Source organism: Perognathus longimembris, chromosome 9, assembly GCF_023159225.1.
Source record: "Perognathus longimembris pacificus isolate PPM17 chromosome 9, ASM2315922v1, whole genome shotgun sequence".
In the NCBI taxonomy this organism is placed as follows: Eukaryota; Metazoa; Chordata; class Mammalia; order Rodentia; family Heteromyidae; genus Perognathus; species Perognathus longimembris.
The window spans coordinates 38,320,428-38,343,952 of NC_063169.1; the positions used below are offsets into that span (position 1 = coordinate 38,320,428).

General features: G+C 38.4%; 1 protein-coding gene across 1 annotated transcript in view; it reads right to left on the reverse strand.

The window, feature by feature from the left end:
- The window catches only part of Frk (fyn related Src family tyrosine kinase), a 92,648-nt gene extending 88,816 nt beyond the window's left edge, over window positions 1-3,832 (reverse strand). The window contains exon 1 of the mRNA XM_048353943.1: window positions 2,827-3,832. Coding sequence (XP_048209900.1) covers window positions 2,827-3,197 — 371 coding nt within the window. The 5' untranslated portion in view covers window positions 3,198-3,832. The remainder of the gene's footprint in view (window positions 1-2,826) is intronic.
- Window positions 3,833-23,525: the final 19,693 nt, after the last annotated feature.

Here is a 23,525-nt window from a genome sequence, read left to right on the forward strand (position 1 = left end):
GGATATTGAAAGGGAATACCAAAATCGAGAGACACAGGGTAAAAAAAGAGAAACAACTACAAAAGCAATACTTGCAAAACTGTTTGGTGTAAATGAACTGAACAACTCATGCGGAGGAAAGGGAAAGGGGTAGGGGGAAGGGGGGAATGAGGGATGAGGTAACAAACAGTACAAGAAATGTATCCAATGCCTAATGTATGAAACTGTAACCTCTCTGTACATCAGTTTGATAGTAAAAATTTAAAAAAAATAAAATTTAAAAAATCATCTTTCTGGGGCTGGGAATGTGGCTTAGTGGTAGAGTACTTGCTTAGCATGCACAAGGCCCTGGGTTTGATTCCTTAGTACCATATAAACAGAAAAAGCCAGAAGTAGCACTGTGGCTCAAGTGGTAGAGAGCTAGCTTTAAGCAAAGAGAAGCTCAGGGACAGTGCTCAGGCCCTAAGTTGAAGCCCCAGGACTGGCAAAAAAAAAAAAAATCATCTTTGTTTCAAATGAATGGGAAGTTTAGAGATTCTCGTGCTAAAATGTGTCAAGAGCCTTCAAAAATTAGCCTGGGTTCCCATGTGAAGCCTTTATGCACACTTAGAAGGAAAGACACATCCTGTCCTATGGGCAGGCAGTGGAGTGGCATCTTCAAGACTGAAATTGTGACCCCAAGGAGGCTCACTCCAGAGGGCTGAGCTGGTAGTGAAATACAGAAACATTGTTGAAAACCAAGTCTAAGACACAAGTTTTGGAATTAGGTGCAGAGAGAAGAGAATATTCTTAGCTATATATCATCCTTGGAAGTAAAAATTAAAAAATGACAAAATGGCTTCAGTATTGTAGCTGCCTCAAGCTTGCCTCAAAGGCAAGCTAAATTGACAAGGGATTGTACTAAGGAAATCCTGTTATCCAGAAGCTACTACCTTTGGATTGCTTATCTTGTTTCAGCCCACTGATTTTTAGCATTTATAATCCCATCAAGAATGAATGTAGTTAATAATATATTACAGTATAGGTCAAGTGTAGGAATTTGTGTTTCCAAATCATCAAAAAAAAAATTTCCAAGGGTCAAGTCAACCACAAAGAGCTTATAAATAAGAAAATACAGGTCTTAAGCTGTTAAATAAATCAAATATACTTAAACACTAGATCATGAATCCCAGGCACTAAATATGAACATTACAGTATTTATTCAAATACTGTTTGCTATGCTTAATATAAAATATGCATCATGCTCTTATTACCTAGAAATTGCATAGTGGTGAAAACACAAAAATATATGTAACTAAGCATTTAATGAGAACAAAACAAAAAAAAGATGTTTTCTTTGCTGTTTAGGAGCATCTTAGCTTTTCTCCCATGCACTTTTTTGTGAAATAGTGTACGAAAAGATGTAGATCATTGAAGAAAATAAATGTTCACACAGGTGATTTTGTCATGTGAGAACTAATCAGTTCCATCTATCAAAAGTATACATTTCAATTAATTTCTAATTAGTCAAAAAATACATCCCTTCTTAACATTTATAAGCCTTTGATGATGGAAGGAATCTCAAATAGGATATTTGGTTTATGAGTTTGAAAACTGATGAAGATATTCCATGACTGTGCCTTACTATCCTATTCCTAAGGACAGGCAACAGTGCACCTCACATAAAAAAGAAGTATCAGGGCTGGGAATATGGCCTAGTGGCAAGAGTGCTTGCCTCGTATACATGAGGCCCTGGGTTCGATTCCTCAGCACCACATATACAGAAAATGGTCAGAAGTGGCACTGTGGCTCAAGTGGCAGAGTGCTAGCCTTGAGCAAAAAGGAAGCCAGGGACAGTGTTCAGGCCCTGAGTTCACGGCCTAGGACTGGCCAAAAAAATAAAGTATCACGTGAGAACATAAGTGCTTCTCCACTAAGATGCCATCCTATAAAATAAGTCCATTTCTTGAGAGACTTTCCCAGTCTTAACAAGATTGAGACCAACAGATCCCTCTTGCTTCCCATTCTACCAGAACCCACATATGTATTGTGAAAACAGTACTTTATCTACTTTACAGTCAACAATCAGTAAAATAACCTTTCTCTATGCCTCCCACAAAAATAGATAGATAGTATGAGCAAATACATGCGCTTTTTTCCTTTTTTGTTGAACTATAAACCATAGGATGTATAAATTATAAGCCTTGTTTGAATAGTAGGATAGTCTTTTTTAAGACAAAATCTTTACTATTCTAAAAAATAATGTCATTATGTTTCTTGTTAAAATTTATTGTCTCTCCACCTGTCCAGTATCTGTGTTGCATACTTCAGAATGGAAAGTTCAAAGAGAAATGTTTCCATTGTGATTTCAGTGGAAAAAAACAGTCTTGTTTAGATGTTGTCTGTCATGTTGGTAGGTAAGGTTATCTAGGTTAACCTATGTGATGGTTAATGAAAGGTATTAGGATTCATGTTAGGGTTTGAATTATTACTCGTTTCTAAAGATAAATCAAACTGGAAGCACTGGACTTTAGTTTAGAATATACAGCGGAGTCCTATGATTTACCTGCAAGTGAAAAGCAGATCACATTTTAAAAGTGAGGCCAGTGTTGTTTTACATAAAAAGGGGAAGTAAAGTATTATTAAGTGCACCACTTGTTGATGTTGATGAAAATGCCCCCAGGAGTGTGCAGACAGTAACAGAAATCATTTCAACGACGATTCTGGGGTAAGGGAAAGTCTTCCCAGCACTTCCACATTGTTTCTAAGCAAATCTGCAGATAAGGGAGTTATAAGTAGATAGGAAGGAAAACTCACCACCAGGCCCTCAAAGAGTTAAGAAATCAGGTGTGGGTTTGCACTACTCACGGCTCTGCCTGGAGGCTCCGGTCCTCGGCCACATAGTTAGAAGGAATGTAGCCCTGCAGTTGCTGGCCATAGCCGTCTCCCCTTTTCTCCAAGTGTCTGGCCAGCCACCAGCCCTCGTGAGAAGTGTCCAGGACTTGGAGTTTGTCGCCTGCATGGAAACTTAGGTCCTCTGCCGTCCGGGCTTGGTAATCAAACAGAGCCACAAAGTAGTGACCATGGCTTCTCTCTGGAGTCTGCTTGTGTGACACAGGCGCTTCAGGGGGGGAGAAGGCCGCTGGGTTCGCAATCACCACCGACTTGTCTGCCTCTTGGGACAAGCAAGGAAGACAGGGCTGCAAGTATGCCCAGAGCCTCAGACAGATGTTGCCCATGGCGCCCCAGTGGGCAGAGGGAGAAAGGGGCTCCCCTCTCCGGGTGTCTGCAGATTCACTTGTCCTGCCTCCAGCAGGCAACTTGAATCAGCTCCAACTCACCATACTTCGAAGAGAGTAGAGTCCGGTTTCAGAACAGTCTGAATTCAGTTTTCTGGACTGGAGAGCCTTAGCACCTGGCTACCTGGCTTTCTGGCTTTCCGGGTCCTGGTGGTCTTAGCTGCAGCCCCAGGGCAAAAATCCAGTCAGGTCTGGGGACAGCCACTCTTCTTCCTGTCTGCTTAAAAATCCCACAGCAAGAACAACAACAACAGATGAACACGAGAGAACAGAAAGCAGTCACCTTTCCCTCCGTTCCAAGAAAAAGTTAACAAGAGAAAGGTATTCACTCCTGGTAAAAAAAAACAAAAAAAAAAAACCTCCCTGTCTAACACAAGCCAGGAGCTCTCACCCAACTTCAAACCTGCTTCTGTGGTTTCCCAGTCCTGATCACCACTACCCTTGCATTCTCGCTAATGAATAACCAAGCAACCAAGGCTGTTGCCTTACACATCCTGAGCTATGTACAGACTGTAATCATTTCTCCTTACTTCCTGGTTTCTTTCAGTCCATGATCTAAATGGGACTCCCTCATTCCTTTTTACCCCTCCTTTCTCCCACACCCAGGATAGACCAGCCCCCTTACCAGGGAACCATATTCTTAAAGCAACTGTCCAAATGTATACTGCTTTCTTTCACTCTGGAGGATCAGGCTAACCCAGGTAGCTTTGTGTCTTGTTTTATGTTCCCAACATAAAACTCAAGACAGACTCTGACTCTCTCTGACTCTCTCTCTCTCTCTCTCCTCCCCACAAATATGAGTAGGTCTGTTTTACCACCACAAGAGAAAAATTTTTTAAAGGGAAATTAGTGTGTGTGTGTGTGTGTGTGTGTGTGTGTGCGTGTGTTGAGGTGTTGTTGCCAGACATATGACAATGTGGGGGGGGGGGGGAGAAACATTAAGTCCTTGCCTTTTTTTTTTCCTTCCCAATCACCAGAAATAGATTTTAATAGCCTCTGAGTATATTCATGGTCTGGAAAAGTAAGAGAGCAGCTGAATAAAATGCTGAGAACCTGGAATTCTGCCTTTCCCACAGAGATATTTAATTTCCCATCCTTCAGGAACTATTTTTGACACACACACACACACACACACACACGGACACACACACATGGGGTGGGGGTGGGGGGAGGCAGAATTACAAGGCAACTCTCTGTGAAGATTCTTTTGGTTGAGCATGGACACCCAGGTCTACATCATTGTTACTGTCTTCTTGGTGATTTCAGGAGATCCAAAACAGATGGGCAGAAGCTTGTACAGCCATTCTGAGGCAGGCTGTGGGTTTCACACTCTTCCTCAAGGGACATCTTCAGCTATTCCCTGGATCTCAAGAGCAGCTGGACAAGAAGTTTAGACAGTTTAGCCCACTGCCATTAATACTACCAGAGAGCAGTGCAAAATTGTTCACAATGTGCCACTTATTTTCCAACAAAGCATTCATTTAAAAAAATTCTCTTAGGGACTGGAATTGTAACTCTGTGATCTGGCTCTACTTAACAGTCATGAGGTACTAGGTTCAATCCCCAGGATTACACAAATAAAAGCTCTCTTAAAAACCATCTTTGTTAGTAAGTGTAAGTGTTGTCAGAACCGTGAGCCTGGTCCTAAAACAACCTTAATCCTCCTGTACTCTGTCCAATTACAGAGTATTTTCAGCAATTAAAATAGGCAAATTCAAGGAAAATTGGGGAGGGAGGAGGAAGGAGGGAAGAGGCAGGAAGGGATATTGGGAGGTTCTGAAGAAAGAGGGAGGAAAGGAGTAATAAAGCAAGGGAGGGAATGGGGCAGCAAACCATGGCTTTAGCTCTACCTTCTATTATTTCCTTGTTCTAGCCAGGCACTAATGGACAGATCACTTGTTTAAAATAAGATTCCATGTCATACCCTATGGTTTCTCTGATTGTTCTCAAGGTCAAAGTATAAGTAACAAAAAGCAAAAGTACAAAAGCCAAAAATGGAGCCAGGTTTCCACATACTTGTTGTTGGGTTTTTTGTTTTTTTTGTTATTGTTTGTTGTTGTTTTTTGGTCTTTTCTTTTCTGGTACTGAGGATCAAACCGAGGATATTGCTAGGCAAGTGCTTTGCCACTGAGCTAAATCTCAGCCCTGTTGCCTATTTTAAATATCATGGATCATCAAAGTGAATGTAGATATAATTCCATATTTTAGACAGGAGATGAAAAAATAAGTATGTAACAGTGATGAACTATAAAAAATATTTTGTTCCAAACACAACAAGAATTGTAAGCACGTAGCATTCTGTTAATGCTCCTAAACAGAGCTGTCAATGCTGAGGTCTTTCCCCAGATGTCAACATGAGCTAGAAATGAAAGAAGACTTGGAAGCAATAAGAGCAAGATTCAAATGCAATTTGTAAGTTGGGGATGAGACTCCAAGATCTCCAAGATTCTAAATGAAAATATGCCTTCACTATGGTTATGACAAAGCAGCCAGCTACATTGCACAGTCACTGAGCAAGTGAATGAAATTGAAAAGTTGGCCAACCATCGAAGGATGTCAGGAGAGCACTGGCCTGAGACACAGAACCAAGAGGTTGAATGACTTTTCTCATGCCATGGAACCAGAATTCTCCACAGCCATGTGAGCTTGAAGCCTTTAAAGCATCTTTTATTCACTCCCTGATTTCTTGCAGCTAATCATTCACTAAAGTCTGCTCAGTCTCCCTTTTCATTTCTTCCACAAACTTTTTTGTTTAAATCTCTCTGAATGACAGCTGGGTAGTGAATCGAAAATAAAAGATTATTTCTCAGGTCTTTTAACTGATGCCTCTTCTGCAGCTTGTTCTTATCTCCAACCCATACCAAGGTGAGTGGTGCCTGGCATAGCTTACTGAACTGTTTAAATGACAGCATCAATGACTGAGGTGAGACCGGCACTATACACCATGGTAAGAGCATTGCAAGTGGTACATCATCAAGTCTTACAAAATAAAGAGCAATGCCTATGAAAAAAAGTAGTGGGGGGGGGGGGTGTTTACTTCCCTTCCCTTCTTTTCTTTTGTTGACACGGAAATTGAGGCTTAGATATTATGTATCTTCTGCAAGGCCACATAGCCACCTAGTGGAGAAACCATGACTTGCATCTTGGACATAATCAGAGCCCAATACTCCAAGTCTTCAGGTTTTTCTAGACTCTTAAAAAATGTATATGTGATAGATAGGGGTCCAGTTTTAGTTTGTTACAGACCTGTATCTATCACCCTGCACCAAAATCAACTCCAAATGGATCAAAGACCTGGAAATAAAATCAGACACCCTGAAAACTCTACAAGAAGGAATAGGAGAAACTCTAGGGCTCCTTGGCACTGGAAGAAACTTCCTCAACAAAAGCCCAGAAATCCAACAAATCAAAGAAAGACTGGACAAGTGGGACTGTATCAAACTGCAGAGCTTCTGCAGGGCAAAGGATATAGCTTCCAAGATAAACAGAAAGCCCACGGTTTGGGAAAAGATCTTTACCAGCCATACAACAGACTAAGGCCTGATATCTAAATATACACAGAACTCAGTTAAATTTCTCCAAAACAAGCAATCAACCAATAGCCCTCTCAACAAATGGGCTAAAGACCTAAAAAGAGACTTCTCTGAAGAGGAAATGAGAACGGCCAAGAGTCACATGAAAAAGTGCTCTACATCACTGGCCATAAAAGAAATGCAAATCAAAACAACATTGAGATTCCACCTCACCCCAGTAAGAATGTCTATTATCAGGAAACCCAATAATAACAAATGCTGGAGAGGATGTGGCCAAAAGGGAACTCTACTACATTGTTGGTGGGAATGCAAACTTGTTCAGCCCCTCTGGACAGCAGTGTGGAGGCTCCTAAGAAGGCTAAACATAGAGCTCCCCTGTGACCCAGCAGCCCCACTTTTGGGCATCTACCCAAGAGACTACAAGCAAAACCACACTAATGCCACCAGCACAACTATGTTCATCGCAACACAACTTGTCATCACTAAAGCACGGCACCAACCTAGATGCCCCTCAGCAGACAAGTGGATTAGGAAAATGTGGTACATATACACAATGGAATTTTATGCCTCCATCAGAAGGAATGACACTGTCCCATTCGCAAGGAAATGGAAGGACTTGAAAAAAATCATACTAAGTGTAGTGACCCAGACCCAAAGAAACATAATCCCTATGGTGTCCCTCATAGGGAATAGCTAGTACAGTAATAGGCTAATCATGGTAGAAAACCAAAATACCCCAATAGCTACACCCATATGACCACATAAGAAGATGCCAAGTTATGGAAACAATTATACCACTGTTGTAATTATTCTCAACATGCCATGTGAACTTGTACTACTTTTTTCTCTTTTTCTTTGTCTGTTTGACTGAGTGGTTTGTCTAATTTTGTTTCTCTTTTAGTCCCTTCCTGTGGCTGTACCCTTGGTACCACTGTATTACATCCGAGTACCCTGGATATTGTCTATACAGGTAATAGAACTGGGGGAGGGAGAGGGAATACCAAAATCGAGAGACAAAGAACAAAAAGGCAAACCACTCAAAAAGCAACACTTAGAAACCATTTGGTGTAAACCAACTGCACAACTCTTGGGGGGAAAGGGGAAGGGGGAAGGGGAGGGGGGAATGAAGGAGGAGGTATAAGTAGAACAAGAAATGTACTCACAAGCTGGGGATATGGCCTAGTGGCAAGAGTGCTTGCCTCATATACTTGAAGCCCTGAGTTCGATTCCCCAGCACCACATATATAGAAAATGGCCAGAAGTGGTGCTGTGGCTCAAGTGGTAGAGTGTTAGCCTTGAGCAAAAAGAAGCCAGGGACAGTGCTCAGGCCCTGAGTCCAAGCCCCAGGACTGGGGGAAAAAAAAGAAAGAAAGAAAGAAAGAAAAGAAATGTACTCACTGCCTTTCATATGAACCTGTAACCCCTCTGTATTACACTTTGACAATAAAGAAAAAAATTACAAAAAATGTATATGTGTGCCTAAGATACTACCATAAAACACCTTTAAACACTTAATCCTCTAGTACAACTAATTGACACTAATTTTTGAATGGTGGTAGGTCCAGTGGCTCATATATCCAATCTGTAATCCAAGTTTGTTAGGAGGCAGAGATCAGAAGGACAATGGTTTGAGGCAAGCCTGGTAAAGTTAGTGAGACCTTCATCTCAACTGATAAGCCAGCTGGGCAATGATGGCTGCTGCTGTGATCTCAGCTACACAGGAGGTATAAGCAAGAGGGTTGTAATACGAAAATGACTTGGGGGTGGGGGGGACGGAAATGTGAAAAAAGTTTTTAAAAGCTGAAGAGATGATCAAGTGGTTGAGCATCTTAGTAAACACAAGGCTGAGTTCAAACCTCAGTATTTCTTTAAAAAAAAAAATTAAAACCCCAAATGTTAGGCTATGCAAAATTCTAATATGATTGAAATAAAACCTAAATTCTCAATCATGAAATGCAGGGCCCAGCTAACATCTCCTTCATTGCTTCTATACATATGTCCTGTGGCACACTCCCAAAGTATCAACAGCTTCTGACGATAGAGGCCCTCTTCATCCTCCTATACCTGCTCATCTGCTGATTTCCTTCTTACAGTTCCCTGTGGGAACCAAGCATCAACTCCCCTGATGAAATTAACTGAGAGAACTCTTCACTTCTGAAACCTGGCACACATTTCTTGTTGTTGAAACCCTCTTATTTACCTTTTTGGGGTTGTGGGTTTTTTTTTTTTTTTTTTTGCTGTTCCTAGAAGAATAGAATTCTCTTCTCTAATCTTCAATGCCTTATTCCATGCCCCATATATAAGTAGTAGATATTTAATAAGTATTTATTTAGTTAATTGAGGAAGGAAGGAAGGAAGGATTGATTGTGGTGAGATAAACACAAAAATATTCATCATTAAAAATAAAAGTGTATTGTGTGAATGTGAAAGAAGCACAGAAGAGTGCCACTCTTTTCAAGGTTTTTTAAAATTACTATTATCTTTAAGTAGTTGTATAAAGGGGTTTCAATCAGCATGTCAAATATATGGGTACAATGAATCTTGATCAGTGTCACCCTTCTATCATTCTCCCCTCCTCATCTCTCCAAACCCAACCTTCATTTTCACACATGTGCATTAAAAATTATGACTGCATTCACCCACCATTTTTCTCATCATTAATCTGACCCTTCCCATTAAGTCTTGCCTCCCTCAAACAAAATATGTTGGAGCTTCTGTTGCCTCTCAGTCTTTTCTCTCCTCTTTTATGGTTCCCTGTAGGTTGGTTTTCTTTGCCAAAAAAAAAATCATAAATCACTCTATGGACACAATAAACTTTAACAGATCCTCATTGCCCAGAAGACATGGCTTGAAATTCAAAGCAAAGGCGTTTGTGCTTTATCTAATCTTCATCAGATGACCCTTTCAACATCCTCCTTCCATTGTAGCCTTACAGTAGCCCTCCTACTCAACCAAGCTAGCTTACTGGGTCTCTCAGTAAGCCTAATCTCTCCTCACAGCTAGTTCTGTCTCCTTGAACATTCTTTTTCCTGCCTACACTTCAAAATCTGAGTACAACCCACAGACCTCTTCTTAGGCCTTCCTCTATGCATGCCTACACAAAGTTATTTCTCTCTCCTGAATTTTTCTAGCTCCAATTCTACTCCCTACACACAATCTTAAGTGAATTTAACCTTTCTTCTCTAGCTGGCTTTCTGAAATGTGATACACACAATCCTATAGCTATAGCTGTTCAATTTCATATCAGGACAAAGGAATGATCTCCAGCTCCTCCTAGGCCTTAGCACTACTTGACATTCTTTTATGTGCCAATTGGTCAGCCATGGTTCCCTTCAATTTCCCTTTACACCAGTAAATTGGCTACTATTCATCTCAGGGTCTCTATGGATATACTTTCTCTGATAACCTTGTCACATAAATTTACTGAAATTCTTTATCTCTTTGATATTAACTAACTCAATTTTCTTTGCTTGCATCAAAAGTCTATGTACAATTACAAATAATCACACTTTTCTCCTGGGACAAAAACTTCTCTTGCCTTTCCAATATTCATTTTAGTTTTTAATTTATACAGTTGCATATTACTTTTATAGAAAAAACCCTAAAAACTACATTTCTTTGCCCTTCTTAATGTTTGAAGGCAAACTGAAACCACATAGGGAACAGATAGAGTCAGTTGAAAGATATATTATTTTTCCTTTGACTCTTTTCTCTTTCCTCCCACCTAGAACTCAGTTAATAGGACTGCACAAGAAGTATGCATCTTCAACCATAAGTGGACCTGAAAAATAGCACAAAATAATCCATGACACTGTCTTCTTTCTCTTTTACCCAACAGTTCTTAATGTCTCAGGGCAGTTTTAACTGGGCATCCAATTAACATCAACATGGAGATACTTAAGGGAAGAAGGGATGGAGCCCTTCTCTGGCATCTTTTCTTCTCCTAACATACTTTCCTAGGTGGGCATGCCTTCTGTATATAGCATTTCATTGCTGATAACCCTAAATCAGTATCTTCATCTGGACCTGTTGAGATCAGAACCCATTCTGCCATATCTTACTCTGTGAAACTTTCCAAAATATTGCATAAGAACTTCAAGTTCAAATCAAATAGCATTCATTTTTATTCTCTCAAGCCTTGATGAAAGTCCTGTCAAACTTTAACCTCAGGAAGTACTCAAAATTCACTGTTTTTTCTCCTTGTCTTCTATTAGAGTGGATAAGACCTGTGATTTTTGAATCCTAGGGCTTTTCATATATTCTCTCAGTGATCCTAACTCTTCCTTTTCTCACATTCATTATTCTCTGATTTATTTATTAAAGATGAGTATTCATATCTTTTGAGTCAACTCTATTTCTTTCAATTCTTTCCAGACCAGTTCATTACATAGAAATTAGCTATTTCCACGTTTATGCCCTTTATACTTTTCTCATGTCTGTCTCACCCAGCTCATTCTAGCCTCTGTATGTACTTACTGTAGACTTCTTTTCTTTCCAGTCCTGACCCAATGTGTTATAGTTAATAAGCATTCAATAAATATATTAAGCTTAATGAAAACAAATATCATTCATCGAGCACATCATTTATAATATCCTATATAGTCAAATATCCATTTATGTGTAATTGTGTTGTTTTCCTCAACCATATTACTCTATCTGTGAAGGCAAGCACATCTCATACTTCTTTTTACTATGTTTATTGCCTATTTATGCATAATTTTCAACACTTGAAAGAGATTTTGCTGGCACAGGGAGTGTTCCAGAAACCTCTAGATAGATTTCCAAGTGCTAATCTCCTCCATGAGACCTAGGTCTTAAATTTCTTTATATACCAGGGAAACTCTAGGCTAAAATTCTACACACAGGAGGTCTCCCTACTTTCAGTCTTGTCCGCTATAATCTGTTCTCTAAGTGACAGGCAAAGACAACATTTGTAAAGAATCCATAGGCAGACAGACATGTGGTTTTAATTTTTTTCTCATTATACAAAAAAGTAAGTTGCAAACTCCTAATCTTTGGAAACAAAGCCCTTCCTAGAATAAATTCAGCCTGTCTCTTCTTATCCATCAGACATTCCTCTCTATAGATTCAGAGAGCCCTCTGGAGGGAGAATTTAGGAGTTCTTAGAACTGACTTGGCCAGGTGCTGGTAGCTCACTCCTGTAACCCTAGCTACTCAGGAGGCTGTGATGTGAGGATCACAGTTTAAAACCAGCTGGATCACAGTTCAAAACCATCCTGGGCAGTAAAGTCTGTGAGACTTTTATGTCCAATTACCCCCAGAAAACCAGAAGTGGTGCTGTGGCTCAAAGTGGTAGAGCACTAGCATTGAGCTTTGAGGGACAGTGCCCAGGCTGACAAAAAAAAAAAAAAAGTTGTGGTGAATGTTTGGGGAAATGGGGGTGCTGATCATCACCCTTGGTAACATCAGATTATGCCCCTTAATATGTGCTAAAAAAACCAATTAAAATAACTTTTAAAATAATTATTATTAAAAAATGATTTTCAAAAATGAAAGGCTTAGAAAAATTAAAAAGGTATGGTCTTTATTACTGCTATTCAAAGGTTCTCCTTTTCCTGTTTCAAAAAGGTGATAGAATTATACTTTTTATCCCTTTGAAGATAAGCATGGTCATTTTACAAATGAAACACTATTAGAGCAAATGTATCTGCCTTCCACATAAGCAACTCTATGAGGAAATGTGCAATTAAGTAAGTTTCCTTCCCCTTCCATGACAGTAATATTCCAAATGAAGTGTGATCTATTAGTCTACATCCCTAAATAAGCAAAATGTGAGCCTCTACTGACCAAATAGATAACCTAATCAAGGACAAACCTTGGTTGTTTTAAGCCTCAGAAATTAATGGGTTGTTTCTTAGCAGAATTATCTAATCAATACTGATTGATAACCCAGATAAGATTAGCTATCTGTGGTAAGAGAAAACAACTTAAATTATTAAATACACTACTATTGTTTCCTAACCTCAGCAAAAGACTTGTGTTGAACACTTGATCTCTCCTCTAACTGATGATGCTATTTCAGAAAGTTGTGGAAACTCAGAGGTGGGACTAAGTTGGGAGAAATAAGCCATTAAGGCATGCACTATCCTTGAAGGTTATAACTGGTCCTCAGGACCATATACCCTTTCAGTTTCCTGTACACTGTGTGGTGAAAATGTCAGTCACATGTTCCTATTGGCATAACATTCTGCCTTTAGCAGGGGCTCAGAATTCATGATGTCCAGGTGTATGGACTGAGCCTTCTGCAACATGAGCTAAAACAAATCTTTCCTCCTCCAAAGACTAAACATAGAGCTTCCTTATGACCCAGCAATCCCACAAACCAGGCTACACCAAAGCCACTAGGACAATCATGTTCACTGCAGCATTATTTACCATAGCTAAGATATGGCACCAACCTAGATGCCCCTCAGTGGACAAATGGATCAAGAAAATGTAGTATATATACAAAATGGAATTCTTTGCTTCCATCAGAAAGAATGATATTGCTCAATTCATAAGGAAGTGGAAAGACTTGGAAAAATCATACTAAGCACAGTAATCCAAAACCAAAGATACACAGGCTGCATGGTTTCCCTTATTTGTAATAACTAGAACATGTCAATAAATCTACAAGTTAATCCAATCGATAATAAAAGACAAATAACTACACTTGGACATGTTTAATTAAACAGTACTCTAAGCATTCACATAATGAGAACAAAGAAGGATACTATTAGAAGAGGAACACAATGTTTCAATAGCTTTGTGCATCTGACCATATAAAATGATGCTCATTGAAATTAACTCCAAGAAATAAAAACAATTGGTTTTCTAAATTGTACTGTTTGTCGTTACTTCTTTTTTCTTTCTTTTGTTCCTCTTTGTCACTGTTTTTTATTTCAATACCCTTTGTCTTGTATATAAATTTATCTGATTTGGGGAATGAACTACAGAAATGATGGGACAAAGGGTAAACCAATGTAACAGAGATACTCACTAGACACTATGTTGGAAATGAACTTTGCAACTTGGGGAGGACACTAGGGGGAAAGTGGAAGGAAATGAAGAGAGGTAACAGTGTTTAAGAAGAAATGTACTCATCACCTGACTTACATAATTGGCAACCCCTCTGTACATCACCTTTACAATAAAATTTAAATTAAAAATAAATAAATCTTTCCTCTCTTTAACTTATTCTATCAAGTATTTTGGCCACAACTACGCAAATGTAACGAACTATCTTCTGATAGTGTACTTATTTTTCACCATTTGTGAAAACAAATAGCGTTATGAATATTTTGAAAATTATTACTAATAAGTCACATATTTTATTAGAATAGTATTAATCTACTATTTTATATGATTGACAAAGTTAATCCAATACTTATGCTTAGTTTTATTATATCCCAAAATCTCATTTTCTTCGGGTCCAATGTATTTCCAACTTTATACTCAAAGTTTCAAGGATGGAGCAAGAATTTATTTAACAGAAATCTGACATGACTTGATCCTGAGCAGAGAAATACACGTTCTCTTAAGTAAAGAGTTTCAATAATTGTTCTTAAGTAATGACAAATGTCTTTAGTACACTCAACAAATTTCAGTAGGGGAAAATCATAGCCAGTGATTTATAAATTTTAAATGGAAATAAAGAATGGATTGGATTTAACAGGAAACAAAAATCCACCAATGCATGATGACAATAAAAATGAATGTAGCAGAAATCATTGTTGAAAACACTAAATTATAAAAGCACTAAAGTTATAAAAGATGAATGGAAAAGCAGCAAATAGCTGATTACTATTTTTAAATTGTTCCAAGAAGACTACAGTCTATGGCTTATTTTCCTTGTGCATTATTTTGTGTAGGAAACAATTTTTCAATTCATGCAGTAATATTTATACTGCACTTTTCTACTTAAATGTGTTCATAAATATTAATCAATTCCCACAACCCTATCAGATAGCTAAGTGTTATCCAGAGTTGACAGACTGAGAACTTAAAATGATGTTTGGCTCTGGTGCCAAGAATTGCTGAGCAAATTAAAAAGAAAGCTGACACTAGAGTCCAAAATCTTCGCCCTGACTGCTGCTGGGGTGAAGGAAGCTGTCACAGAATTTACTGATCCTGCCCTCCTGTCTTCCACCCTGACAACAGGAGCCAAGAGCACTCCAACATCACTCTTGCATGGTCAGCAAAGCTAGTACAGAAGCCCCACCTATCCTAGCTGGTGGTGTTTCCCAGAGGTAGGGAAAGTGAGATGAGGAAACCCCATGAAAAAGAAACCCTTCAGTTTTTAGGTGCTCAAAAAGGCCACTGAAGCTGGATAGAACAATGGAAGAACAGTGACAAGTGGCTACAGAGAGAGACAGGGGAACAAATCTGCCTAGCCCGGTAGACTCCATAATATGAAATACAACTTAGGCAAATATTGTGCTTACCTGACATTGATTCCTTGACATTCCTTAATGTTGATTACTTCCTCAAAATTCTTTCTGCAGTATAGTTTCTCACTTTCTTTATGGTCTCACTAGTACTTTTTTTCAGTATTGTAAATGATGTTGAATTTCTTCATCATACATTTCCATTTCCTACATATCTTGTATATGTTTCTCTTGTGAATATGTTCATGTAAAGCTTATATGACTGTTGCCAAATGATGCAAGGTATTTCTGAAATTGCTTAAAGAAAAGTATTCATTCTCTCTGGTAGTGTGTTGATGAATGATATATATGTGTGTGTTCAAAATTATAAGTGGTCCATTTTTGTGCAAATGTGCAAGCACTAACCATAAATATCAAAATTGCTTATTGAATGAATATCACATTTACTGTCATTTAAGCTATCCTATAATATTCTATTCCATTGAGCCACATTTACTAACTGCACTTAAGCTAGTTTCAACCATTGTGTCCTTTCCTAGATTTTGAATAATTCCATTATTAGGGAATTTTTAACAAATGAGAAATGACTATTTTTCATTAATTTTAATAGAACTGATAAAACAATGTTAAAGAAACTAAGTATATGAAATCTTAGGCCTCAATGCAACCACTGCCTATGAACAAGTATCTTCATTTGATCTATCCTGCAAAATCACCTTCTGCTGTGTAGCAACAGGATACTGCTGGACAAGGGTATATCTGACAAACCAGTAAATATTAGAAAATAAATACGGTATTTATTAAAAGCACTAAACAATTGGAAGAAACACAGAGAAAAGAAATTGGAAACTGTTTGAAGATGTTTGAAATTGGATCCATCTCCAAAGAGGTGTTGTTGAAGTAAAAGCCTAAAGAAGTTCCACACATAGCTTGGGAAAGTGCATTCAGGTAGAGAGACCAGACTCTGTAAGAGCTGCAAGACAAAGTGTACACTGGGTACTAGAGGAATAGAAAAGAGGCTTGGTTGACTGTAGCAGAAAAAGCAGACAATGTAGTTTTTGCAAACCACCACTGTTGGCTTAGAATTGATTCTCACTGAGGCTGGAAGTCATTGGGAAGATATGAACAGCAAAACTGTATTATGCTTAAAAGATCTCTTTGTTGGGTGAGAATAGAATAGGGTTGGGAAAGGACAAGAGAACCAATTAGGGGCTGGGAATGTGGCTTAGTAGTAGAGTACTTGACTAGCATGTGTGAAGCCCTGGGTTCAATTCCTCAGTACCACATACACAGAAAAAGCCAGAAGTGGCACTGTGGCTTAAGTGGTAGAGTGCTAGCCTTGCGCAGAAGCTCAAGGACAGTGCCTAGGCCCTGTTCCAGCTCCAGAACTGACAAAGAGAGAGAAAGAGAACCAATTGGGAACCTGATTTAATGACTTAAATCTACATGATAGCTGGGAATGGGAGTAGTTAGTAATGGTTAGATTTGTAAGGTTCACTAGAAAAGAAAGGTACCCCGACACATGGTTCAGGCACAGAAGAGTTTGTTGGGGGGAGAGCCAAATGCCAGCCTACACAAGATGGAGGCATGGGGAGAGAGAGGGAAAAGAAGAAGAGAAAAAGAGAGCAAGAGAGAATAAGAGAGAAAAGGAAGGAGCGTAGGGACTGTGTTGAGCTGGATTATAAAGGAAAAGGTGAAAGATATGGGCAGGTAGGTTGGATCTGACCTCAGAAAAGGAGGAGGTAACTACCTCCAGGTGTGGCAGTACCTAGGTAACTCGGGGCCTGGGTGCAGACTTAAACAGGTGTGGGGCATCTTCATGGAGCCCTCCCGGGGGGATGGACCTTACATGATTCTGTGTATTTTTTTAAAGAAAGGTGAAGCATTTGATAATGAATAAGATATGAGATGTAAGAGAAAGAATTCAGGAATGGCTCCAACCATTTTTAGCCAAAAAAATGAGAAAATTGGGTAAATAAAGCCCCATTAAAGATCCTGGGGATACTGTGGATACACATTTAGGGAAAAATACTATGAGGTGATCTTTAGATAGGCTAATTTTGACATCTCCATGAAATCTCCTAGTGGAGATGTGGTGTGAGCAACAGGATATCTATACAGGATCTGAATGTTGGGGGGAGGTCAAGGCTAGAAATGAAAGAATATAATTTTCAAAGTATACATGTATTTTTTAGTGATCAAATCTGATGTAACAAAAAAGATAGGAGCCATTAGGGAAGGAAAGAAAGAGATTAAAAGAATTCAAGCAGCAGGAAGACGAGGAAGAACCAACAAAGGAGATTGAGAAGAAGCAGTCAATGAAGGAATGAAGTGTTTAGTAAGCAAGGAGTGATTAGCTATCAAATAACTATCATAGGTAAAATAAAGTGAAGAGTGAACTATTGTGATTGGATGTAGTAAAGAAATAATAATGGTAGTCTTAGACTTCTGTTGGAGTAGTAGAAGGAAAAGTTTGTCTTGATATGCTAAAGTGACTGTGGGAAAGTAAAGATATCAGATAGTGAGACAGAAAGCCATTTCAGCTTTCAGCAAAGAAAAGAAAAATAAATTGGTACTTGGGAAAAATGATGCCCTGTATTAAAATGAGATAGGTCACCTCACAGTTTGCATGATGATAATAATTTGGTAGACATGAAATATGTTATTAGACAAAAGGAGAAAATGGTCACTTTTACAGGGTGATGTCAAGTGCTGGAGCAGGGTTAGCCTCACTCACAAGTGCAGATAGTCTAGGGCAGTAACTCTCACATTTTTGAGTGCACCAATATCTCCAAGAGCTTTTTCCTAAAAAACAGACAGCAGGGTCTCTCAGAGGTTCTTATTTCCTGCTTCTGAGTTGAGACTCAAGAAAATATATTTCTAGAAAATTCCCAAGTCCAGTTTAGGTCTATAAACCACAATAAGATAACCATCATCTACACTAACAGAAGAAGTGGAGTACCTGGGTATAGATGAAGTTGGGTAGCTTAATACAGTTTATAGGAAAGTTTTTTTCTTAATTGCTTCTATTTTCTCAGAAACATAGAAGGTCCCCAATACATGGGAGTGAAGATGAGGTTTACGGTGGTAGTAGTTTGTTGGAAGGAAAAATATAAAATGATTGTCTGAGCAGCAGTAGAGAAATGCTTAGAACAATGAAATAAGGATGCCTAGAAGTGTGAAACACTCACAAACTTCTGGCCAACCAACTTCAACAAGTCACAAAAAAATCATACACTATGATCAAACTGGATTCATTCCAGAGATGCAAAGTTGGTTCAATATATGCAAGTCAATTAATATAATCCACCACATCAACAGGAGCAAGGCAAAGAATCACATGGTTATATCCCTAGAAATGGAAAAGGTGTTTGACAAAATCCAGCATCCATTTATGATAAAAGCCCTGGAAAAACTGATATTCCAGGGAACATTCCTGAATATAATAAAGGCTGTCTATGACAAACGAACAGCAAGCATACTAAACAGTGAAGAGCTAAAGCCATCCCCTTTAAAATCAGGAGCAAGACAAGGATATCTGCTCTCTCCTCTCCTCTTCAACATAGTACTAGAGTTCCTAGCCAGAGCAATCAGGTAAGAAGAAAACATAAAGGGGATCCAAATAGGAAAAGATGAAGTTAAACTTTCTTTGCAGATGACGTGATCCTATACCTAAAGAACTCCATAGACTCTACGCCCAAGCTACTAGAGCTAATTCAAAACTTTGGCAAAGTAGCAGGATATAATCAATGGCTTTTATATACACCAACAACCAGAAGAACAAGGCTGAAATCAGAAAAGCAACACCTTTTGCTATAGCCTCAAAAAACATAAAATACCTAGCAATAACCTTAACCAAAGAAGTGAAAGAACTCTATGATGAGAACTTTAAAAACCTGAAAAGGACATTAAGGCAGAACTCGAGAAATGGAAAAACATCCTATGCTCCTGGATTGGGAGGATTAACATAGTGAAAATGGTATGTAACTAAACAACAGTATGTAACTAAAACCAAACAACTACTTAACATATAAAGGTCAAAAATCGACCTCTCAGTGGAATACAATAGCTCAAAAGCTATGTATGTATGTTCATATAAGACTACTGTCGACATATTGTCTAATATCGACATTACATTTAAAGCCCTAGGCGAATTTTCTTGGGCTTGGCCATGTGGCTACTGTATATGTTCTTGATACATTGTATATTGTATATATGTCTATCTGACCTAGAGAAGGGAAAGAAAAACAGGGCGTAAGATATCACAAGAAATGTACACACTACCCTACTATGTAACTGTACCCTTTTTGCACAACACCTTGTCAAAAAATTTGTGTTCAATTAATAAATAAATTAAATAAATAAAAAAGGAAATGGTAATATTACCAAAAGCTGTCTACAAGTTCAATGCAATACCCATCAATATCCAAACACCATTTTTCAATGAAATAGAGGAAGCAATTCAGAAATTCATATGGAACAATAAAAAAAACCAAATAGCCAAAACAATCCTAAGTAGAAAGAACAGTGCAGGAGGAATACCAAACTTTAAATTGTATTTAATACAAGCTATATTAATAAAAACAGCTTGGTACTGGCACAAGAACAGACCCGAAGACCAATAGGCGAGGACTGAAGACCCAGAAATGAACCTGTAGACCTACGGCTACCTAATCTTTGACAAAAGAGCTAAAAATATAAGTTGGAATGAAGACAGCCTTTTCAACAAATGGTGCTGACAAAACTGAGTCAACACCTGTAACAAACTAAACCTAGATCTCTATTTATCACCCTACACCAAAATCAATTCCAAATGGATCAAAGACCTAGAAATAAAATCAGATACCCTGAAAACACTACAAGAAGGAATAGGAGAAACTCTAGGACTCCTTGGCACTGGAAGAAACTTCCTCAACAAAGGCCCAGAAATCCAACAAATCAAAGAAAGGCTGGACAAGTGGGACTGTATCAAACTTCAGAGCTTCTGCAGGGCAAAGGATATAGCTTCCAAGATAAACAGAAAGCCCACAGTTTGAGGAAAGATCTTTACCAGCCATACAACAGACTAAGGCCTGATATCTAAAATATACACAGAACTCAAAAAATTAAATTCCTCCAAAACAAACAAAGAATCAACATCCTTCTCAACAAATGGACTAAAGACCTAAAAAGAGACTTCTCTGAGGAGGAAATGAGAAAGGCCAAGAGTCACATGAAAAAGTGCTCTACATCACTGGCCATAAAAGAAATGCAAATCAAAACAACATTGAGATTCCACCTCACCCCAGTAAGAATGTCTATTATCAGGAAACCCAATAATAACAAATGCTGGAGAGGATGTGGCCAAAAGGGAACTCTACTACATTGTTGGTGGGAATGCAAACTTGATCAGCCCCTCTGGACAGCAGTGTGGAGGCTCCTAAGAAGGCTAAACATAGAGCTCCCCCTATGACCCAGCAGCCTCACTTTTGCACATCTACCCAAAAGACTACAAGCAAGACCACACTAATGCCACCAGCACAACTATGTTCATCACAGCACAACTTGTTATTGCTAAAACATGGAACCAACCTAGATGCCCCTCAGTAGATGAGTGGATTAGGAAAATGTGGTACATATACACAATGGAATTCTATGTCTCCATCGGAAGGAATGACACTGCCCCATTCGTAAGGAAATGGAAGGACTTGGAAAAAAATCATACTAAGTGAAGTGACCCAGACCCAAAGAAACATAAACACTATGGTGTCCCTCTTAGGGAATAGCTAGTACATGAATAGGCTAGTCATGTTAGAAGATCAAAGTACCCCAATAGCTACACTCATATGATCACATAAGATGATGCCAAATTAAATGAACTCCACATTATGGAAACAAGAGTTATACCGCTGTTGTAATAATTATTAACATGCCATGTGAAACTGTACCTTTTGTATTTTTTTATGTGTGTTTGTTTGTTGATTGTTTTGTTTAGTTTTGTTTCTCTTGTATTCCCTTCCTGTGGTTGTACCCCCACTACCACTATATCTCATCCAAATACCCTGGATACTGTTTATTCAGGTATTAGAACTGGGTAAGGGAAAGGAAATATTAAAATTGAGAGACAAAGGAAAATAGCACAAACCATTCCAAAAGCAAAACTTACAAAACATTTGGTGTAAATCAACTGCACAACTCTTGGGGGGAGAGGAAAAAAGGGAGGGGAGGAAAATGAGGGAGGAGAGAACAAGTTGAACAAGAAATGTATTCACTGCCTTACATCTGAATCTGTAACCCCTATGTACCAGACTTTGACAATAAAGAAAAAAGTTTAATAAAAAAGAAAGAAAAAATACACAACAATGATTATATATATTTTCTTCAGGATCAGTTGCTCATATGTAAATGCAGAGAACAAAAATAATCAGATCTATGTATTTCTTAATTAAAAATGATAACCCATGTAACAAGTAACCCTAATGTTCAGTGGCCTAAAAAAATAGCTACTATTACTCAAGTGTTCATGATCAGCTGTGTGGTCTTATTGAGTTGGATCAGGTTAAGCAGCTCAGAGCTGAGTTCAGTTATGGTCAGTGGTCAGCTGACAGTTCATTCTCATGTGCTGGACAGTTCATTGATTGTAGGCTAGGTTGACAGGGTTAATGTCATGCTAGCTCTGCTTTATTCACATGGCGCTTTCTAGAAATGAGGGTGGTATCCCTCAAGACTTCATATGCCTCATGTTCAGAACTAGTAAATTGTCATTTTCCAATGCATATTGCTCGCCAAAGAAAATCACAAGGGCAGACTATATCCAAGGAGTAGGAAAACACACTGTGCTTTCATGGGGAGGATTGGCAAGAACATAAATGCATGCAAAGGAACAGTTATAGTTGTTTTGTTTTAAAAATCTACCACTACTGAGGGTGTAATTTTTCTTTAGGGTATAAGGAGACAGGAAATAAATATTGGAAGTGAGAATGTATCAATGAAATAATTACATTTCTGTGAAATTCATACCTTGGCAAAAAGAAGTGAATCCTAGTGGCAGTAGGGGACAGTAAGAAGATGGGACCTGGATTGTAGATGCCATTGCTCTCAATGGACTGTTGTTGGAGACTTGAGAATGGAACTGGAAAATGCGAGAGGCCATAAGAGTATTATTTTGCTTTTGAGGTTATAAAGGAGATGGGAGTGGATAGCTAAGGTAATGTGGATGACAAGGTTAAGGTACTGCAATCACTAATGATTAGGAAATATAGCATGATCATAAAAGAGGGGCTGTTTTGAGGGGAGCCAATAGAATGAGAGAGGAGGAAGGGAGAGGGTATAAAGGATGAGTATGACAAAAATACATTGTATGTATATGAAAATAGTAAAATAAAGCCAACTAAAACTAAACAGAGAACTTAGAAGTGGGTTAAGAAAGAATAATATAGACAGGGTGAATTTGATCGAAGTATATTATGTATATGTATGCAAATATCACGAGGAAGCCTAGTTATGCTAATAAATCAATTAATTAATTAGAAAAGAATAAGCTTGGGCTCAGATACCATCAAAAAATTTAGCCCAGTACTAATGGCTCATTCCTGTAAACCTAGCTACTCAGGACACCAAGATCTGAGGATTGTGGTTCAAAGACATCCTGGACAGGAAAGTCCAGGAAACTCTTATCTCAAATGGTAGAAAAGAATGTGTATGTGTGTGTCATGCATGCGAATGCACATGCATGCACACCAGCATGTGCTGGTAATTGGACTTGAAATGAGGGCTCTACTACTTTAACCACTTATCCACTTCCAGCTTTTTAGTGGTTAATTAGTGATAAGTCTCATCGATTTTCTTCCCCAGGCTTGCTTCAAACTGCAATCCTCAGATCTCAGCCTCTGAATAGCTAGTTATAAATGTGAGCCACTAGCACCTCCTGAAAAAGCTTTGAAGAAAGCCAGAGTGGAATTTGAATTTCAACTGTGAAATAAGCATAATTCACATACTTCTATATTTGATTATTGAAGTCATCATATAATGTCCCTAATAAAATTTCTAGTATATGAAAGCAGCTCAATAACATTTCCTATTTCTTTACTTATGAACAAGTCCTACCTGAATGCACATTCAATGTGTGTGTGTGTGTGTGTGTGTGTGTGCATACACACAGATAGATGGATAAGGAAAGACACAGATTCTCTATCCTTTATTTAGAATCTCTTTAAGTACTTTAATAATTGAAGTCAAAAAGGAAGGAAGAAAAACAATGGGCACCTTGCTATTTATATTGTTTTTCTGGCTAATTTCCAGAAGAGACTAATAAAATGATGCATGTATTGGCACTGCTTATAAGCTATGAGCAGCATTTATTCAGACAT